This window comes from Abramis brama (genome assembly GCF_963993115.1).
Source record: "Abramis brama genome assembly, chromosome: 10".
In the NCBI taxonomy this organism is placed as follows: Eukaryota; Metazoa; Chordata; class Actinopteri; order Cypriniformes; family Leuciscidae; genus Abramis; species Abramis brama.
The window spans coordinates 37,905,726-37,921,151 of record NC_139972.1 but is presented as its reverse complement, the minus strand read 5'-3'; the positions used below and the strand labels follow the sequence as shown (position 1 = coordinate 37,921,151).

The 15,426-nt window shown below is 43.2% G+C and overlaps 1 protein-coding gene across 1 annotated transcript in view; it reads left to right on the top strand.

Annotated features, from left to right (window-relative positions):
• The window catches only part of mmp28 (matrix metallopeptidase 28), a 29,667-nt gene that overhangs the window by 876 nt on the left and 13,365 nt on the right, over window positions 1-15,426 (top strand). The window contains exons 2-5 of the mRNA XM_084127636.1: window positions 2,466-2,542; window positions 2,828-3,033; window positions 8,371-8,592; window positions 14,778-15,023. Coding sequence (XP_083983762.1) covers window positions 2,466-2,542; window positions 2,828-3,033; window positions 8,371-8,592; window positions 14,778-15,023 — 751 coding nt within the window. The remainder of the gene's footprint in view (window positions 1-2,465; window positions 2,543-2,827; window positions 3,034-8,370; window positions 8,593-14,777; window positions 15,024-15,426) is intronic.

The following is a 15,426-nucleotide window of genomic DNA, read 5'->3' as shown; positions in this document are numbered from 1 at the left end:
CATATTTTTACTGAATTACAATTGTTGATCATCACCCTGTTTGAGATTTGTGTGCTGAGGTGTTGAGCTATATGTGCTTCTCATTGCAATTTTTGCAACTTAATTGCCTGGGTGCAATGGGTAAACTGTGTGCCTCTAGTTTTAAAAGACAAATGATGTTCATGTTGTGTTGTTAACTTTAAAAATGGAGATGAAAAAACAAGGATTGTAGCTGCTTGCATTTAGTTGCCTTGAAAAGAAGTTTTAAGTTCAAAAGGCTACCTGCTACTCATTTCACGAGCAAAAGTTTCTGAGTTGACTTTAACTGGAGCGAATTAGTTGAGCTAACTTAAAAAGTTGATAGATTGCCTTATTTTTTCAAGTTGGCTGAACTTTTTTTTTTTTTTTTTTAGTTGTCTTGACAAGAGGTTTTAAGTTCAAAAGATTACCTGGCACTCATTAGATGAACAAAAGTATTTAAGTTGATTTGAACTGAAGTTAATTAATTGAGTTAACTTAAAAAGTTGAATGTGATAAGTTGCTTTATGCTTTTTAAGTTAGCTCAACAATTATTATTATTTAATTTTTTACAGTGTTATGAGCTTCAAGTAAATTAGATCCAAAGTCATGTTTTTAGTTATACAAATGCATACAAGCATGTTGGAAACATGTATTGTCCTGCTTTCAGCCATGGAAAATGAGCCTGCTTTGAGGTCAGTATAATTGGCACAGCCCAAGGGAGGATTTTCATTGTGAGTTCACTGTAATTACATTCCCCCGCATGTTCAACTGCTTGTGTCTCCAGATATGAATGAAATTTAAATGATACCTAGCTGAAAAGATTTGCGACAATCAATACATAAAGAAAACATTCTAAATATAAAAATAATAATATAATAATTTGAGGTTCTATCATGCTTTTTAGTTTGCAAGTTTCCTATCCTCACTATACACTGGCAGACTTGTTAAATGTATGAAAAATGATTCTGTGTTTTGGAGAAAAGCTGCAACAGTTGAATTCTTGGTTTCTCAATAAAGCTATTTCCACTACTTTGTTCATGTGTTGCTTCACTGCAGATCTGCCAACAAATTCCAGCAGCTTCGGTCTCATGCAACCTGTGACCTCCGGGTGGTTCAGAAGTGCACTACACACCTACACTAAAAGCAAATATGCAGTTTGCATGCTAATACCTGACTGAGACATTTCCCCTCATACACACATTTGAAAACTGAGGCTTTTTGTCTTAAACCTTTGGTTTCTGTTCTAACCCTTGTTTAGAATGAGATGCATTCAGAGGTGGACAGCAACGAAGTACATATACTTGAGTACTACACTTTTTGAGTATCTGTACTTGATTATTATTAATTTTTTCTGGAAACTTTTTACTTTAACTTTACTACATTTTTGAAAAACAAATATTGTACTTTTTATTCTGTCAAGGTCCTAGAAAGTAGTAACGTCAGTCAGAGGATAATTCTTTTCATCTCTAAAACATGATTGTTTTTTTGCAGGTGACATGCATATCAGTAATCACTATAGGGTCACGTGTCATGAAGTTCAGCGATTTCTCATCATTTTCTTTGAACACTAATCAACTGGTGGCAAAATGGACGAAGACAGATCCTCAGCGCATATATATTATTATATTGCTGTTGGGCAGCTATGGTTGTGTAGCCGGGTTTTAAAGCTGGTTTGATTTTTTTGTTTTGATTAAAATCTGCATGAATGGATACACATAGATGTGTACTTTTGTTGGGGTGGTAGGAGTGTTAAATAATAAAAAAAAATTGTCAGTTCAGTTCAACCTATTTCAACAGGTTTAATAACATTCTAAAAGCTCTTAATTCCACAGATACTTCTAACTGGTAGGTGTATTCACTAGGTTGCTTCAGAGGCATAAGGTACTGTAAGTATTTCATACAACAATGCAACAATAATAAATTATTTTCAATAATAATTACTTTTGATACTTATACTTTTAATAACAAGTACTTCTGTACTTTTACAGTAAAAGTAAAAAGCGGTCTTTAGAAACGTTTACTTGTAACGGAGTAATATTTGACCAGTAGTATCTGTACTTTCACTCAAATAAGGAAGTTGTGTACTCAAATGATTTCGATGCAGCTTCTTTTATCCCTTTCTGGATGAACATTCAGTATTCTCATCTAGGGGATTCACAATAAAGTGAAGGGTATCTTCTAAAGTATCAGAGGCATGGAGGCCTACATCTTCCCAAAGAATGTCCTTTTTCATGCAGAGGTCAACAAATGCATCTCAAACAATGCTCATATGGGTAATGGCGACTGTTGTGTCTGTTACTATGGTATGATCTATGGTACTACTTCATTTCAACAATTTGCCATTTTCCATAAGTGATATCCTGATATATCTGGTTTTGGTGATCTCCGAGGTGAATTCGAGCTGCTGTCACAGGGCTGATGGAAGTGATAATGACGTATGACAGATGATGTGTGTGTGTCTGCAGGGTTTTCTGGAGCGATACGGATACCTGCAAAAGGAGAAGGAAACTCATCATAATGCTGAAGTAGAGTCTGCCATCAGGTAAAACCTGTGACCTTGTTAGCACCATGATCTTCTAGTCTAGTTGTTATTGTCCTTCGTATTTCAAGACATAGGAATATGAAGCTAAAGCTGACATGTTTTTGTTCACTAGCAAACTTGGTCATTCATCAAAACTGTATAAGACTGTGGGTGTCAGTTCATCATCTTAACCTGGTATAAAATCATACCAGCTATCAGAAACATCATAACTGCAGTTTAATGACGGTCCAGAGAACTCGGGTCACTGATCTAGTGAAGTGCAGCTGTTTATTCGTGTGGTTTCAGAGAATTTCAGTGGTTGTCTCAGCTGTCTGTCACTGGACGGCTGGACAGAGCCACGCTGCAGAAGATGTCATCAGCTCGCTGCGGGGTTAAAGATGTCGGGAGCCATAGTTCCTGGAGCCGAAAGGTCAACAGGATCTTCATAGGCCACTTGGGCAGACATGGGCGACACGAGCAGCATCTCCGCAAGAAGCGTTACACTCACATAGGTAAAGACTACGGGGCTGTTGAATGCTTGAATCTGACAAATGTTCTAAGGTGTGAAATTAGTTTCAGGGAATCGCACGGCTAAAGTAGTACAGGCAGGTCTTGACCGCATGTCCATATCACTTCACCAAATGATTTCAGTTATTTCAAAGGTCTTTACAGTGTAAAACAGTAAAAAAAAAAAAAAAAAAGGAAAAAAACACAACGACACTGACCAAGCAAATAAATATAGTAAACAATAGGATAAAATCGACAAATTATTTCCATGTTTTTTTGCCACAAAATTACGTTTTATTATGTACAGAAAGCACATACTCTCTTTTCTCTCACTCAAACGCACACACATACAGTACGGACACACACTTGCACAGAAACGTGTTGTCAGCGCTACTCTGAAGATTTTATCAGTAAAATAGTTCAGCAATTTAAAAGCTATGAGACATTTCTCACTAGCGATGTAATAACGGTGCTGTTCTTGAAGCAGATAAAGTTTCGCTATTAGTAGAGATGCTGCTGCCGAACACTTGAGAGTGTTGAGAGACTCACAGATTCAGGTAATTCACACACGCTTAATCTCTGAAAACCCATTCTGTTCCACACATCGTGTGTATCTTTAACAAAGGACAGGAATAAAGACTGAGAACAAGAAGAGTAATTCAGTGCAAATTACTCTTAACGTATTGAACAGAACAGTGATGCAAACTGAATGAATGCATGCAGGTCATGTTTTCATTGTTTGTTTTTAAAAAAAAAATTTTTTTTTGATGATAAGGGGTAGACACAACATTTTCTGTCAAACGGTCCTTTGGTAAAGTTGTGAGGTAATTCTGTGCCTGCTGGGTGGGGTGTAATTCTGAGCCGAATAATAATGGGTAAATACAGTGGTAGTCATAATTACTGTCCATATCGAGTGTATACATGCCTAGTAGGTTAGATCATCCACTTGTGGCCCACCACAACAGGCAAATTCACACAGTTTGCCAAGAGCTGAAGTTTATAAAACTTTTATAAACTAAAAACAGATTACACTGACAGTGTACTGATTACCTGTTTTCAGTCAGGTATTAGGCAGCGAGTTTTGCAGAAGACATTTATTATTTATTGAGTGGATTAAAACAAACATACACATCTCAGATTAGTGTAGGTTATAGTAGGACAGACAGGCAGAAAGAGAGTCAGTCATTCTAACAGAGGCTGCATAGGTGATATTTTTGAGCTGTGTTGAAATAAAAGCTCAGTGTTTGTATGTGTGAATTGGACCTGTATATTCAGACCTGTCAGTTTGAAAATGTGCTAATACCTCAGGAATGCAGCACCATTGGTTTAAGTATGTGTGTGTTCATGTCAGTACCTGATATGGGTTCTCAACACAAAAACAAAATCTGTAGTGACTGTCTCATGATGACAATATATATATAGGCTATATATATATATATATATATATATATATACACTGCACTAAAATATGAATGAGCAATTATGGTATAATAGAGAAAATCCTAGCATGTTATACCTCAGACAACAGTGTTTGTGTTTTGGAAGTCTGTAATTATGTGTCTAATTCACAAAACCTCTGTCACATATTTACTGTTATTTACTGAGTGTAGCTCTTGTCAGTTTAAGAAGATTTGGAGAGAGAATTTTGATGTTTCTTAAGTAAAAGTGCACTGAACACCTTATTACTAATACTAGATTTCTCTGTAAAGGGAACTATCTGAAACTCAGCTTGTCCACTCTTTCTATATTTTTAACTGAGTTAGAACAAAGTTATGATTAACCTGAGATGAAGAATTTGTGCAACACATCCTACTGTTACAGAATCAGATTCAAGAGAAGGAGATGGAAGTTAACAAGGAGTTTTAGACAACAACAGAGCAGGAGAACTGATGGCAGGTAAGTGGTAAGTGCAATAATCGACCTCTTCCTCGGGGTGCAGGACGATCAGGATGAGCAGCGTGGAAGGCTTCCAGTAGAGTGGGATCGAGGATGTCGGCTCTGGGAACCCATGATCGTTCTTCGGGTCCATAGCCTCCCCAATCTATTAAATATTCCAGGATACCACCACGGTGCCGGGAGTCCAAGATCTCCTTGACCTGGTAGGTTCAATTAATCTTCGAGAATTGACGGAAGTGGAGGTTCCTCTGCTTGGCCAGGCTTTGATGAGAGTGATAAGGTTTAAGGAGTGAGACATGGAAGGCAGGATGAATTCTGTAATGTGCTGGAAGATGGAGGAGGTACATGTTGATCTGCTTGATGATGGTGAAGGGACCAATAAATCTGGGACTGAGCTTCTTGCAGGGCAGACGCATCCTGATGTCCCGGGTTGACAGCCAGACCTTCTGACCTGGCTGGTAGGAGGGAGTTTCAGCACGTCTGAGGTCGGCTGTCATCCTGCGCCTACGCACTGCCTGTTGAAGCTGGTGGTGACCAGACCCAGATCCTCTCGCTCTCTCACAACCAGTAGTCGACCGCTGGGGCATTGGCTGGTTCCCCTGACCATGGGAACAACGGTGGCTGGTAACCGAGTACGCATTGGAAGGGAGTGAGTCCAGTAGACGGTTGACGGAGGGAGTTCTGGGCATACTCAGCCCAGCCTAGGAACTGGTTCTAGGAGTTCTGGTGGCCCTGGCAGAAGGTTTGTAGGAAACGGCCAATTTCCTGGATCTTCCTCTTGGTCTGCCCGTTCGACTGTGGATGGTACCCGGATGATAGGCTTATGGTCACACTTAGGAGGGAGAAGAACGATTTACATACCCTTGATATAAACTGCGGTCTGAAACGATGTCTTCTGGGATTCCATAGTATCTGAAGACGTGATTGAAGAGGAGTTCTGCTGTTTCCATTGCTGTGGGAAGTCCTTTGAGGGGGAGAAGACGACAGGATGTGGAGAATCTATCAATTATTACCAAGATGCATGTATTACCGTCAGAAGGTGGGAGGTCAGACATGAAGTTCACTCCTAGGTGTGACCATGGTCGGTTGGGAACGGGCAGCGAAAGAAGTTTGCCAGATGGTAAGTGGCAAGGACTCTTGGCCATGGCACAGTCTGCGCATCCTTGGACGAACTTTCTCACATCCCCAGCCATGTTAGGCCACCAGAAGCGATCGCTTAGCAGCGAGAGGGTGTTATTGGCCCCTGGGTGGCCAGTGCCCAAGGATGTGTGTGCAGAGTGGATAAGAGGGGTGTGTCGTGCTCTGGTGACATACTGACATCCGAGGGGACAGCCCGGCGGAGCGGTGTTGGAGGCATTGGAGGAGGTGAATAATTCTGAAGACCACTGGATGGGGCTCATGATTAACTTGGGTGGCAGGATGGGCTCAGGTTCTTCACTGACCTCTTCTGGAGCAAACAGACAGGAAAGAGTGTCAGCCTTCACATTCTTTGAACCTGGATGATAGGAAATAATTAATAATTCATTACATTTATATAGCGCTTTTCTGGGTAATCAAAGCGCTTTACATGGAAGGGGGAATCTCCTCAACCACCACCATGGAAATGAAGAAATTAAATCAAGTAAAGAATAAGGGCCAATGGGCCTGGCGGGGATGAAGTCTCTTGACTTCTTTTAAGTACTGAAGGTTTTTATGGTCAGTTAAAGGGGTGTTGTGCACCCTCCAATCAATGCCTCCACTCCTCTAGGGCGAGTTGTGATGGCTGGTGTGATGGGATCAGTGTCGTCCTGGAGCGGTTCCGGTGAGCTCATGATGTTGTCTATCAGTATTGGTCCGGTCTTCTGTTACGGAATCAGACTCAAGAGAAGGAGATGGAAGTTAACAAGGAGTTTATTTAGACAACAACAGAGTGGGAGAACTGATGGCAGGTAAGTGGTAAGTGCAATGATGATTTGGAGAGCGGGATGCTGGCAGTGAATAGTATGTTTTTTCTTACAGGAGTGATGACGGGTAGATGATGCAGAGGATGGCTGGAATTCAGAACAACAGGAGATTTGAAAGCACAGAGGAAGGGCGAGACACTGGAGGAACACCACGGATAAGAATTGAGACAAGACACTGAAGATGACGCTGGAGTGGAGACTGGAGAAGGATCGCTGGAGATGTCAGGTAGCTCATTTGGTAAGGCAAGGTAAGTTGTCCTCATCATACGAATGAGACCAGACAATGAACTGCAGTGAAGAGTGGGATTAAATAGTGTCAGTGATGAGGGTGGGGATGAGATGCAGGTGTGTGTGATTAGAACTCTGGTGAGGGAGTGGGTTGTGATTGGATGGTGAGAGAGCCTGGCAGATCTGTAACACCTACTCCATGTCCAACACATTTATAAGGGTTCAAGCACCAATGGATGTTGTGTTTGTACTGATTTTATTCTGCTTCTTCTTCTTTTTCTTCTCTTTTTTTCTGCATGGACGTCAGAGACCGTAAATCGTAGAGAACCAAAACTTGGCAGGATTGTCTCAAACGTGCGGATCTGGTGCATGGAATCGATTCGCGTTTAGGAATCCTAAGAACTCTCTAAGAACAAAATAATTTTTGGGACAAGCCCTTTCAAATGTATATCTTTGATTTAATTTCCATCTATAAAATTGTTCTGCCATTTTGCATTTTCTCAAGAACCTTTTTCGAATTCACACTAATTTTGCACACAGTTCAAACATAGTGCAATACAGTACTGGCAAAAAGTGATGAAAATTTTGGGATTTGTTGAAGTGTTATGAAGATGTTTGTGAAGGCTTACACTTGTGTTATGAAGCCATTGCTTTTTTTTTTCACAAACCGACCTAAATCTCCTGAATGCACCATTGATGCACATAGAGCACAGGATGATCTGAGGAGCACACGAGTCATGTCAAAGCTGTACGGGGCACTACAACTGAAATTTCTTATAAGTAACATAACCGTATGTTCAGTAATCTAATAATCTTCTTGTGTGAAAACAATAATGTGTAACAAATTATGTGAAAAATGGCCACACAGTGGCGATATAATAAGCATCTTTATGTTTTTGCTAATTACTCTGATCACTTTGAATGGGAAAAAAATACTGGTTCATTTGTAAATCTATGGTGCACTTATTAAATATTTTATATAATTAGTTTACAAAGAAATCAGTCAAGATGCCAGCCATGGTTAAATATAGTGCTGTCCACTTATAATGAAGAGAACATTTTATGTATCTTTCAAGAAAAGATGGACTATGATTGTCTTTGTTGTACATTTTTAAAGATGTCATTAATGTAAAATACAAAATTAAGTATTAATTTAGTATACAGTAGTACATATAAATAGAATATGTATGAAGATGTTTGAAATGTTCTTAATTCAATGAATTATAGTATTAAATGTAACATACATTGGTTTGATACTTGTTCATACTTCCATAGGAGAGAAATGGCACAAACGTCAGCTCACCTATGGTATCATGAACTGTCCGCGGAGTCTCTCTCCCAGTCAGGTGCGTGTGGCGGTGAGCGCAGCGTTCCAGCTCTGGAGTAACGTGTCCGGGCTGCTCTTCCAGGAGCTCCAGCAGGGTCCCACCGACATCAAGCTCGCTTTCTTTGAAGGGGAACATAATGATGGGACAGGAAATGCATTTGATGGGCCAGGTGAAGGTTTCTTTCTTTCTTTCTTAATAACTTAAATTAAATAGTTAACCATATTCTGTTCCCAATGTCTATGGACAGCATTTGTGCCATGCTGTGTATTAGCATTTACATAAAAAATTGTGAAAAGTTTTTACAAAAAAAGTGTTCTTACTGGCAGTCTAATGTTTAAAATTTCCGGCTATCCATGTTTTCACTGTTATACAGTAGGGGGTGCTATTACACATCTTCTGAAAGAGTAGAGAATCTCCAGATCAAAACACAGGTGAAAAAGCAGAAACAAGCGATAGAAGCATTTCTTACACACATGTAAAATAACACACTCATCAAACTTTAAACAGCATATAAATTGCCTAAAGTTACCAAATGAAATGTCAACCTAGTGTTGATGGACGTGATCTACTCCATATATGTTTTAATCATTGTTCTGAAATGCATCAGGAAGAAGTAAGAAGGAAGAAGACCAGCGACTCTACCTCCACCGAGCAAGGACACCAGGAAGGCACTTAAGTATCTCCTTTTCCCTTTCCCTTCCCACTTTAATCTTATTTTACAACTTAATCAACATGTGTTTTCAAAACATTCCTGTTATCTCTCGGCAACGCCCCTTCATCACGCGCAAAAGGCAGTGCAATTCTGCTAATCTGCGTCCCATTCTCTCATCCTCACACACACCTCTCTCTCTTTCCGTGGGTCTATGGAATTGTCAGTCAGCAGTCAATAAAGCTGACTTTATTCCAGCCTTTGCATCTCATTCTACTCTTAGTATCCTGGGCTTGACTGAGACCTGGATTCGTCCAGAAGACTCAGCTACCCCTACTGCTCTCTCTAACAACTTCTCTTTCTCTCACTCTCCTCGCCAGTCTGGGAGGGGTGGGGGTACAGGGCTTCTCATTTCTAACAATTGGAAATACTCAGCGCTCTCCTCTCTATGCAACAACAACTCATTTGAATATCATGCTATTACACTTACAACTCCCAATAAGATCCATATTGTAGTCATTTATCGCCCCCCAGGTCAGCTGGGTAACTTCGTAGAGGAGCTGGATGTGCTGCTGTCCTCTTTCCCTGAGGACGGCACCCCACTTCTAGTCTTCGGTGACTTCAACATCCATCTCGAAAAGCCACATGCAACTTCATCTCTCTCCTAGCCTCTTTCGATCTCAAACGACTCATCACCACAGGTACTCACAAATCAGGCAACCAACTGGACCTGGTTTACACACGCAACTGCATCACAGACAACATCTTGGTGAGACCTCTCCATGTCTCAGATCATTTCCTCATTACTTTCAGTCTACATCTCTCTACCCCTGCACCACCAACCCCCCCACCAGTCACTTTCAGGCGAAACCTGCGCTCACTTTCTCCCTCCCATCTTTCCTCTGCCGTGTCATCTTCTCTTCCCCCACCCTCACAATTCTCATCTCTGGATGTGAATACCGCAACGGATACCTTATGCTCCACTCTAACCTCTTCTCTAGACAATATCTGCCCTCTCTCCTCCAGGCCAGCCCAGCACGCGCTACTCCCTCTAACCCCTGGTTGTCTGAGGTTCTTCGTGAACACCGGACCGAACTCAGGGCAGCGGAGAGGAAATGGCGCAAATCAAAAGACACATCTGACCTGAGTATGTATAAATCTCTCCTCTCTTCCTTTTCTGGTGATGTTCATGCTGCAAAATCTTCATACTTCCACAACAAGATCAACAGCTCCTCCAACACACGATCACTCTTCAAGACATTCAACTCTCTCCTCTGTCCACATCCACCACCACCCACCTCCTCTTTAACTGCTGACGACTTTGCGAACTTCTTCACCAACAAAACAACAACTATCAGCAGTCAGTTCTCAACTCCACACACTCAGGAACCCAGACTGACCCCTTCCACAGCCAATAACCCTCTGTCCACCTTTTCTCAGCTAACTGAGGAAGAAGTATCTACACTTCTCCTCTCCAGTCATCCTACCAACTGCCCTCTTGACCCCATCCCCTCACACCTTCTACAAGCCATCTGTCCCACACTTCTACCAGCACTCACACATATTATCAACTCATCCCTCCATACTGGCACCTTCCCTACAGCATTCAAGCAGGCTCGGGTTACTCCACTGCTTAAAAAAACAACGCTAAACACATCATTTGTAGAGAATTACAGACCTATCTCTCTCCTACCATTCACTGCGAAAACACTTGAAAGAGCTGTTTTCAACCAAGTAACATCCTTCTTGTCTCTAAACAACCAGCTAGATGTCAACCAATCTGGCTTCAAGAAAGGGCATTCAACTGAGACTGCACTACTGTCGGTCACAGAAGCCCTACGGATCGCAAAAGCTGCTTCCAAATCTTCAGTCCTCATTCTCCTGGATCTGTCTGCTGCCTTCGACACTGTGAATCATCAGATCCTTCTGTCCAGCCTCTCATCACTGGGCATCACAGGAACTTCACTCCACTGGTTTGAGTCCTATCTCACAGGTAGGTCCTTCAGGTTCGCATGGAGAGGCGAGGTATCCAGAACTCATCAACTGACCACAGGTGTTCCCCAGGGTTCAGTTCTTGGTCCCCTCCTCTTCTCCATCTACACCACATCACTGGGACACATCATACAAGCACACGGTTTCTCCTACCACTGCTATGCTGATGACACACAGCTCTTCTGTCACATGCCTGTCCTGTCTTGTGCTGCACATGGGTGTTTTGTTATTTTGGGCCATGTGCTCGTGTCTATTGTCTAGCCCCTCCCATCTTGTTGTCTGATTATTGGTTAATTTGTCCCACCTGTCTGTCTCGTTACCCTCCTTTGTTTGTTCCCCTATTTAGCCTCCCTTTGTTTGTAGTCCTGTGCTGGTTCGTTTGTCCGAGTTTCTCGTTCCTGGAGTTCCTTAGTTTTGAGTTTGTACCTTGTCTGCTTGTCACTAATAAATCTCCTCTGCATTTGTATCCTCGTCTCTCGTTCACTGTTCCGTGACAGAACGAACCAGCCTAAATGTGGATACAGCGGAGTGAGATTTTTCCCCAAGGAGAGGAGAAGGGATCCTCTATTTCTTTGCTGGAGTATTTTGCCAGGTGCGCTCAAAGGACTATGGAGGAGGAGAGGACCACGGCAGACGGCAGTCAGCGGAAAGGAAAGCCTTCACCGCTGGTTCCGAAACGGAGGAGAGGGAAGAACCCCTCCGTAACAGTTCCGGTGGACCCGGGTTTGGTGGTCCCAGTTCCGGTGGTCCCAGTTCCGGTGACCCTGAAACGGAGGAGGAGAAGGAAGACTTCCTCCATGCCTGTTCCGGTGGTTCCTGTTCCGGTGGTCCCGAGTCCGGTGGTCCCAGTTCCGGTGATCCCGAGTCCGGTGGTCCCAGTTCCGGTGATCCCGAGTCCGGTGGTCCCAGTTCCGGTGGTCCCAGTTCCGGTGATCCCAGTTCCGGTGGTCCCGAGTCCGGTGGTCCCAGAACTCCCTATCATCAGTCCTGCCATGGCCAGGAGGGCCGTGCATCTCTTCTATGCAGTAACGGTATTGCATGCGTGGAGGAGACACAGTGGGTCTGCCGAGCCTGTGTCTTCGGACAAGATGGCCGCCGCCGAACCTGTTCAGATCATGTCTGCCCAGCCAGAGATTGTTCACGTCACGTCTGCCCAGCCAGAGACTGTTCACGTCGCGTCTGCCCAGCCAGAGATTGTTCACGTCACGTCTGCCCAGCCAGAGACTGTTCACGTCGCGTCTGCCCAGCCAGAGACTGTTCACGTCACGTCTGCCCAGCCAGAGGTTGTTCACGTCACGTCTGCCCAGCCAGAGACTGTTCACGTCACGTCTGCCCAGCCAGAGACTGTTCACGTCGCGTCTGCCCAGCCAGAGACTGTTCACGTCACGTCTGCCCAGCCAGAGGTTGTTCACGTCACGTCTGCCCAGCCAGAGACTGTTCACGTCACGTCTGCCCAGCCAGAGACTGTTCAATCCATGGATGCGCCGCCTGAGCCCTCAGTGACCGCGACACTGGCCCGATGGACTGTCTGCTCCGCCCTGGACTCCCGAACTTTGTGTGCCTCCCTGGCCTTCTGAACTGTCCATTCCCCTTGTCCCGCCCTGGTCTGTCCCTCCCGTCCCGCCCTGGTCTGTCCCTCCCTTCCCGCCCTGGTCTGTCCCTCCCGTCCCGCCCTGGTCTGTCCCTCCCGTCCCGCCCTGGTCTTATGGAGCGTCTGGTAGCCGCTCCGTAGGGAGGGGGTAATGTCACATGCCTGTCCTGTCTTGTGCTGCACATGGGTGTTTTGTTATTTTGGGACATGTGCTCGTGTCTATTGTCTAGCCCCTCCCATCTTGTTGTCTGATTATTGGTTAATTTGTCCCACCTGTCTGTCTCGTTACCCTCCTTTGTTTGTTCCCCTATTTAGCCTCCCTGTGTTTGTAGTCCTGTGCTGGTTCGTTTGTCCGAGATTCTCGTTCCTGGAGTTCCTTAGTTTTGAGTTTGTACCTTGTCTGCTTGTCACTAATAAATCTCCTCTGCATTTGTATCCTCGTCTCTCGTTCACTGTTCCGTGACATATTCCTCTCATTTCAACCAGATGATCCCACAGTAGCTGCACGGGTCTCAAGCTGTCTGGCAGACATCTCGACATGGATGAAGGAACATCACCTGCAGCTCAACCTGGCAAAGACTGAGCTTCTCGTCCTCCCTGCCAATCCGTCTCTACAGCACGACTTCACTATCCAGCTAGATTCATCATCAATCACCCCATCAAGGTCGGTCAGAAATCTTGGAGTAACGTTTGATGACCAGCTGACCTTCACAGATCACATTTCAAAGATAGCTCGATCATGCAGGTTTGCACTGCACAACATCAGGAAGATCAGGCCTTTCCTAACTGAGCATGCAACACAACTTCTCGTCCAGGCCCTGGTCATTTCTAGGCTTGACTACTGCAATGCTCTTCTGGCTGGACTTCCATCATGTGCAACCAAACCTCTACAGATGATCCAGAACGCTGCAGCTCGTCTTGTCTTCAACGAGCCCAAGAGGGCCCAAGTCACTCCTCTGTTCATCTCTCTGCACTGGCTACCTCTCGCTGCTCGCATCAAGTTCAAGGCATTGACACTTGCTTACAGATCTATCACAGGCTCAGCTCCGTCCTACTTTCACTCACTCCTACGAGTCTACATCCCTACCAGAAGCCTACGATCGGTCAACGAGCGACGTCTCGTGGTTCCATCACAGAGAGCCACAAAATCACTTTCCAGAACATTCTCATTCACAGCTCCATGCTGGTGGAACGCTCTCCCCACCCTCATCCGGAATGCAGAATCCCTGACAACCTTCAAAAGACAGCTGAAAACCCATCTCTTCCATGAGCACTTAAGCGCATAAAAAAAAAAAAAAAAAAAAAAAAAAAAATCCTCCCCCCTTTCCCTCTAAAACCTCACTTATCGGGCTTATGCTACTCTGAATAATGCCTGAACTTCGTATTTTGAGCACTTCTTGCGTTGTTTTTGTTTTTGCCTCTTCATGATGACTCGCTTAATCTAGTCCTAATTTGTAAGTCGCTTTGGATAAAAGCGTCTGCTAAATGACTAAATGTAAATGTAAATGTAAGTATTTGAACAAAAACTTTTTGATCAAAATGTTGCTTCTTTATTAAACTTACCCACATTCAAGTGTTGATAAATAAATAAAAAACAATCTTTACACTTTATTCTTGTTAGCATGAGATTGATGTGATATTATCACTTACCAACCCTTTTTTGCAAAGTTATAAAAAAGACTTTAGATACACAAAGACGGTGCACTCATATTACTATGAATGGGAGAAGGCAACACACAATATGGCTGAATAAGGCCCGCCTTCGAAATTAAAGAGCCAATCGCCAATTAGTAAAGTCATTGCATCACTGCAGCTGTCGTCAGAAGCTCTGGTTGCTTACGACTGCACATGCGCATTGGCTGCTCAAGCCTGGAAAATGCAGGGGATTTTTTTCATCATGATTTCAGCATTTAGAAACAAAATGTATGAGACAGATTTCATTGGTGATTTCAAATATGAAATGTAATCGTGAGCTTGGTGAATAGCTTTGGAGAAAGAGATACGAGCTGTACTTGTATGACTAAAATAGAGGCATTTCAAAGATGGCCTGCGAGTGAAATGACTTGCCTTACAGGGACTTTGGTTTGGTCTTTCAACCAGGATTATTTCTTTATTTTTTTAGGTGGCACTCTGGCTCATGCATTTTTCCCATTCCGCGGTGAAGCTCACTTTGATATGTCTGAACGATGGACCCTGAGTGGTCTTAAAGGACACAACCTGTTCCTCGTGACGGCCCATGAAATTGGCCACACTCTGGGTTTGGTTCATTCACCAGTTCGTCATGCGCTCATGTCACCGTACTATAAGAAGATGGGCTCTACTGCACTGCTCAGCTGGCATGACATCGCTGCTATACAACAACTCTATGGTAAACAAACCGTTCTTTTCTTGTTAGAAAGCTGTGCAAGTGTTGATTTTGCAATATTATCTTTTAGCAGCAAAGAATAGGGCTCTGGTCTTTAGTAACAATGTCTTTACAGTGATAGCAAAGCTGGCTATTGTGAGGAAGTTTAAGAATCTGTCAGGGTTTTAGCCTTTTCTTTTAGAAAATATGTGCATCTTAGATGGTGTAAAATACCTCTATGTCTTGCTCTGAGAAGTTAAGTCACCTTTATTTTATATAGCGCTTAATACAATACAGCTTGTTTCAAGTTTCAAACTCCATAAGCAGGAAAATCGATGATTAAACCATCAAATATGAGATAAATTCATTTTCTGCTGTAAAAAGACAATAGTGTCAGTCATTAGATGATAGTTAAATTATTCAGTCA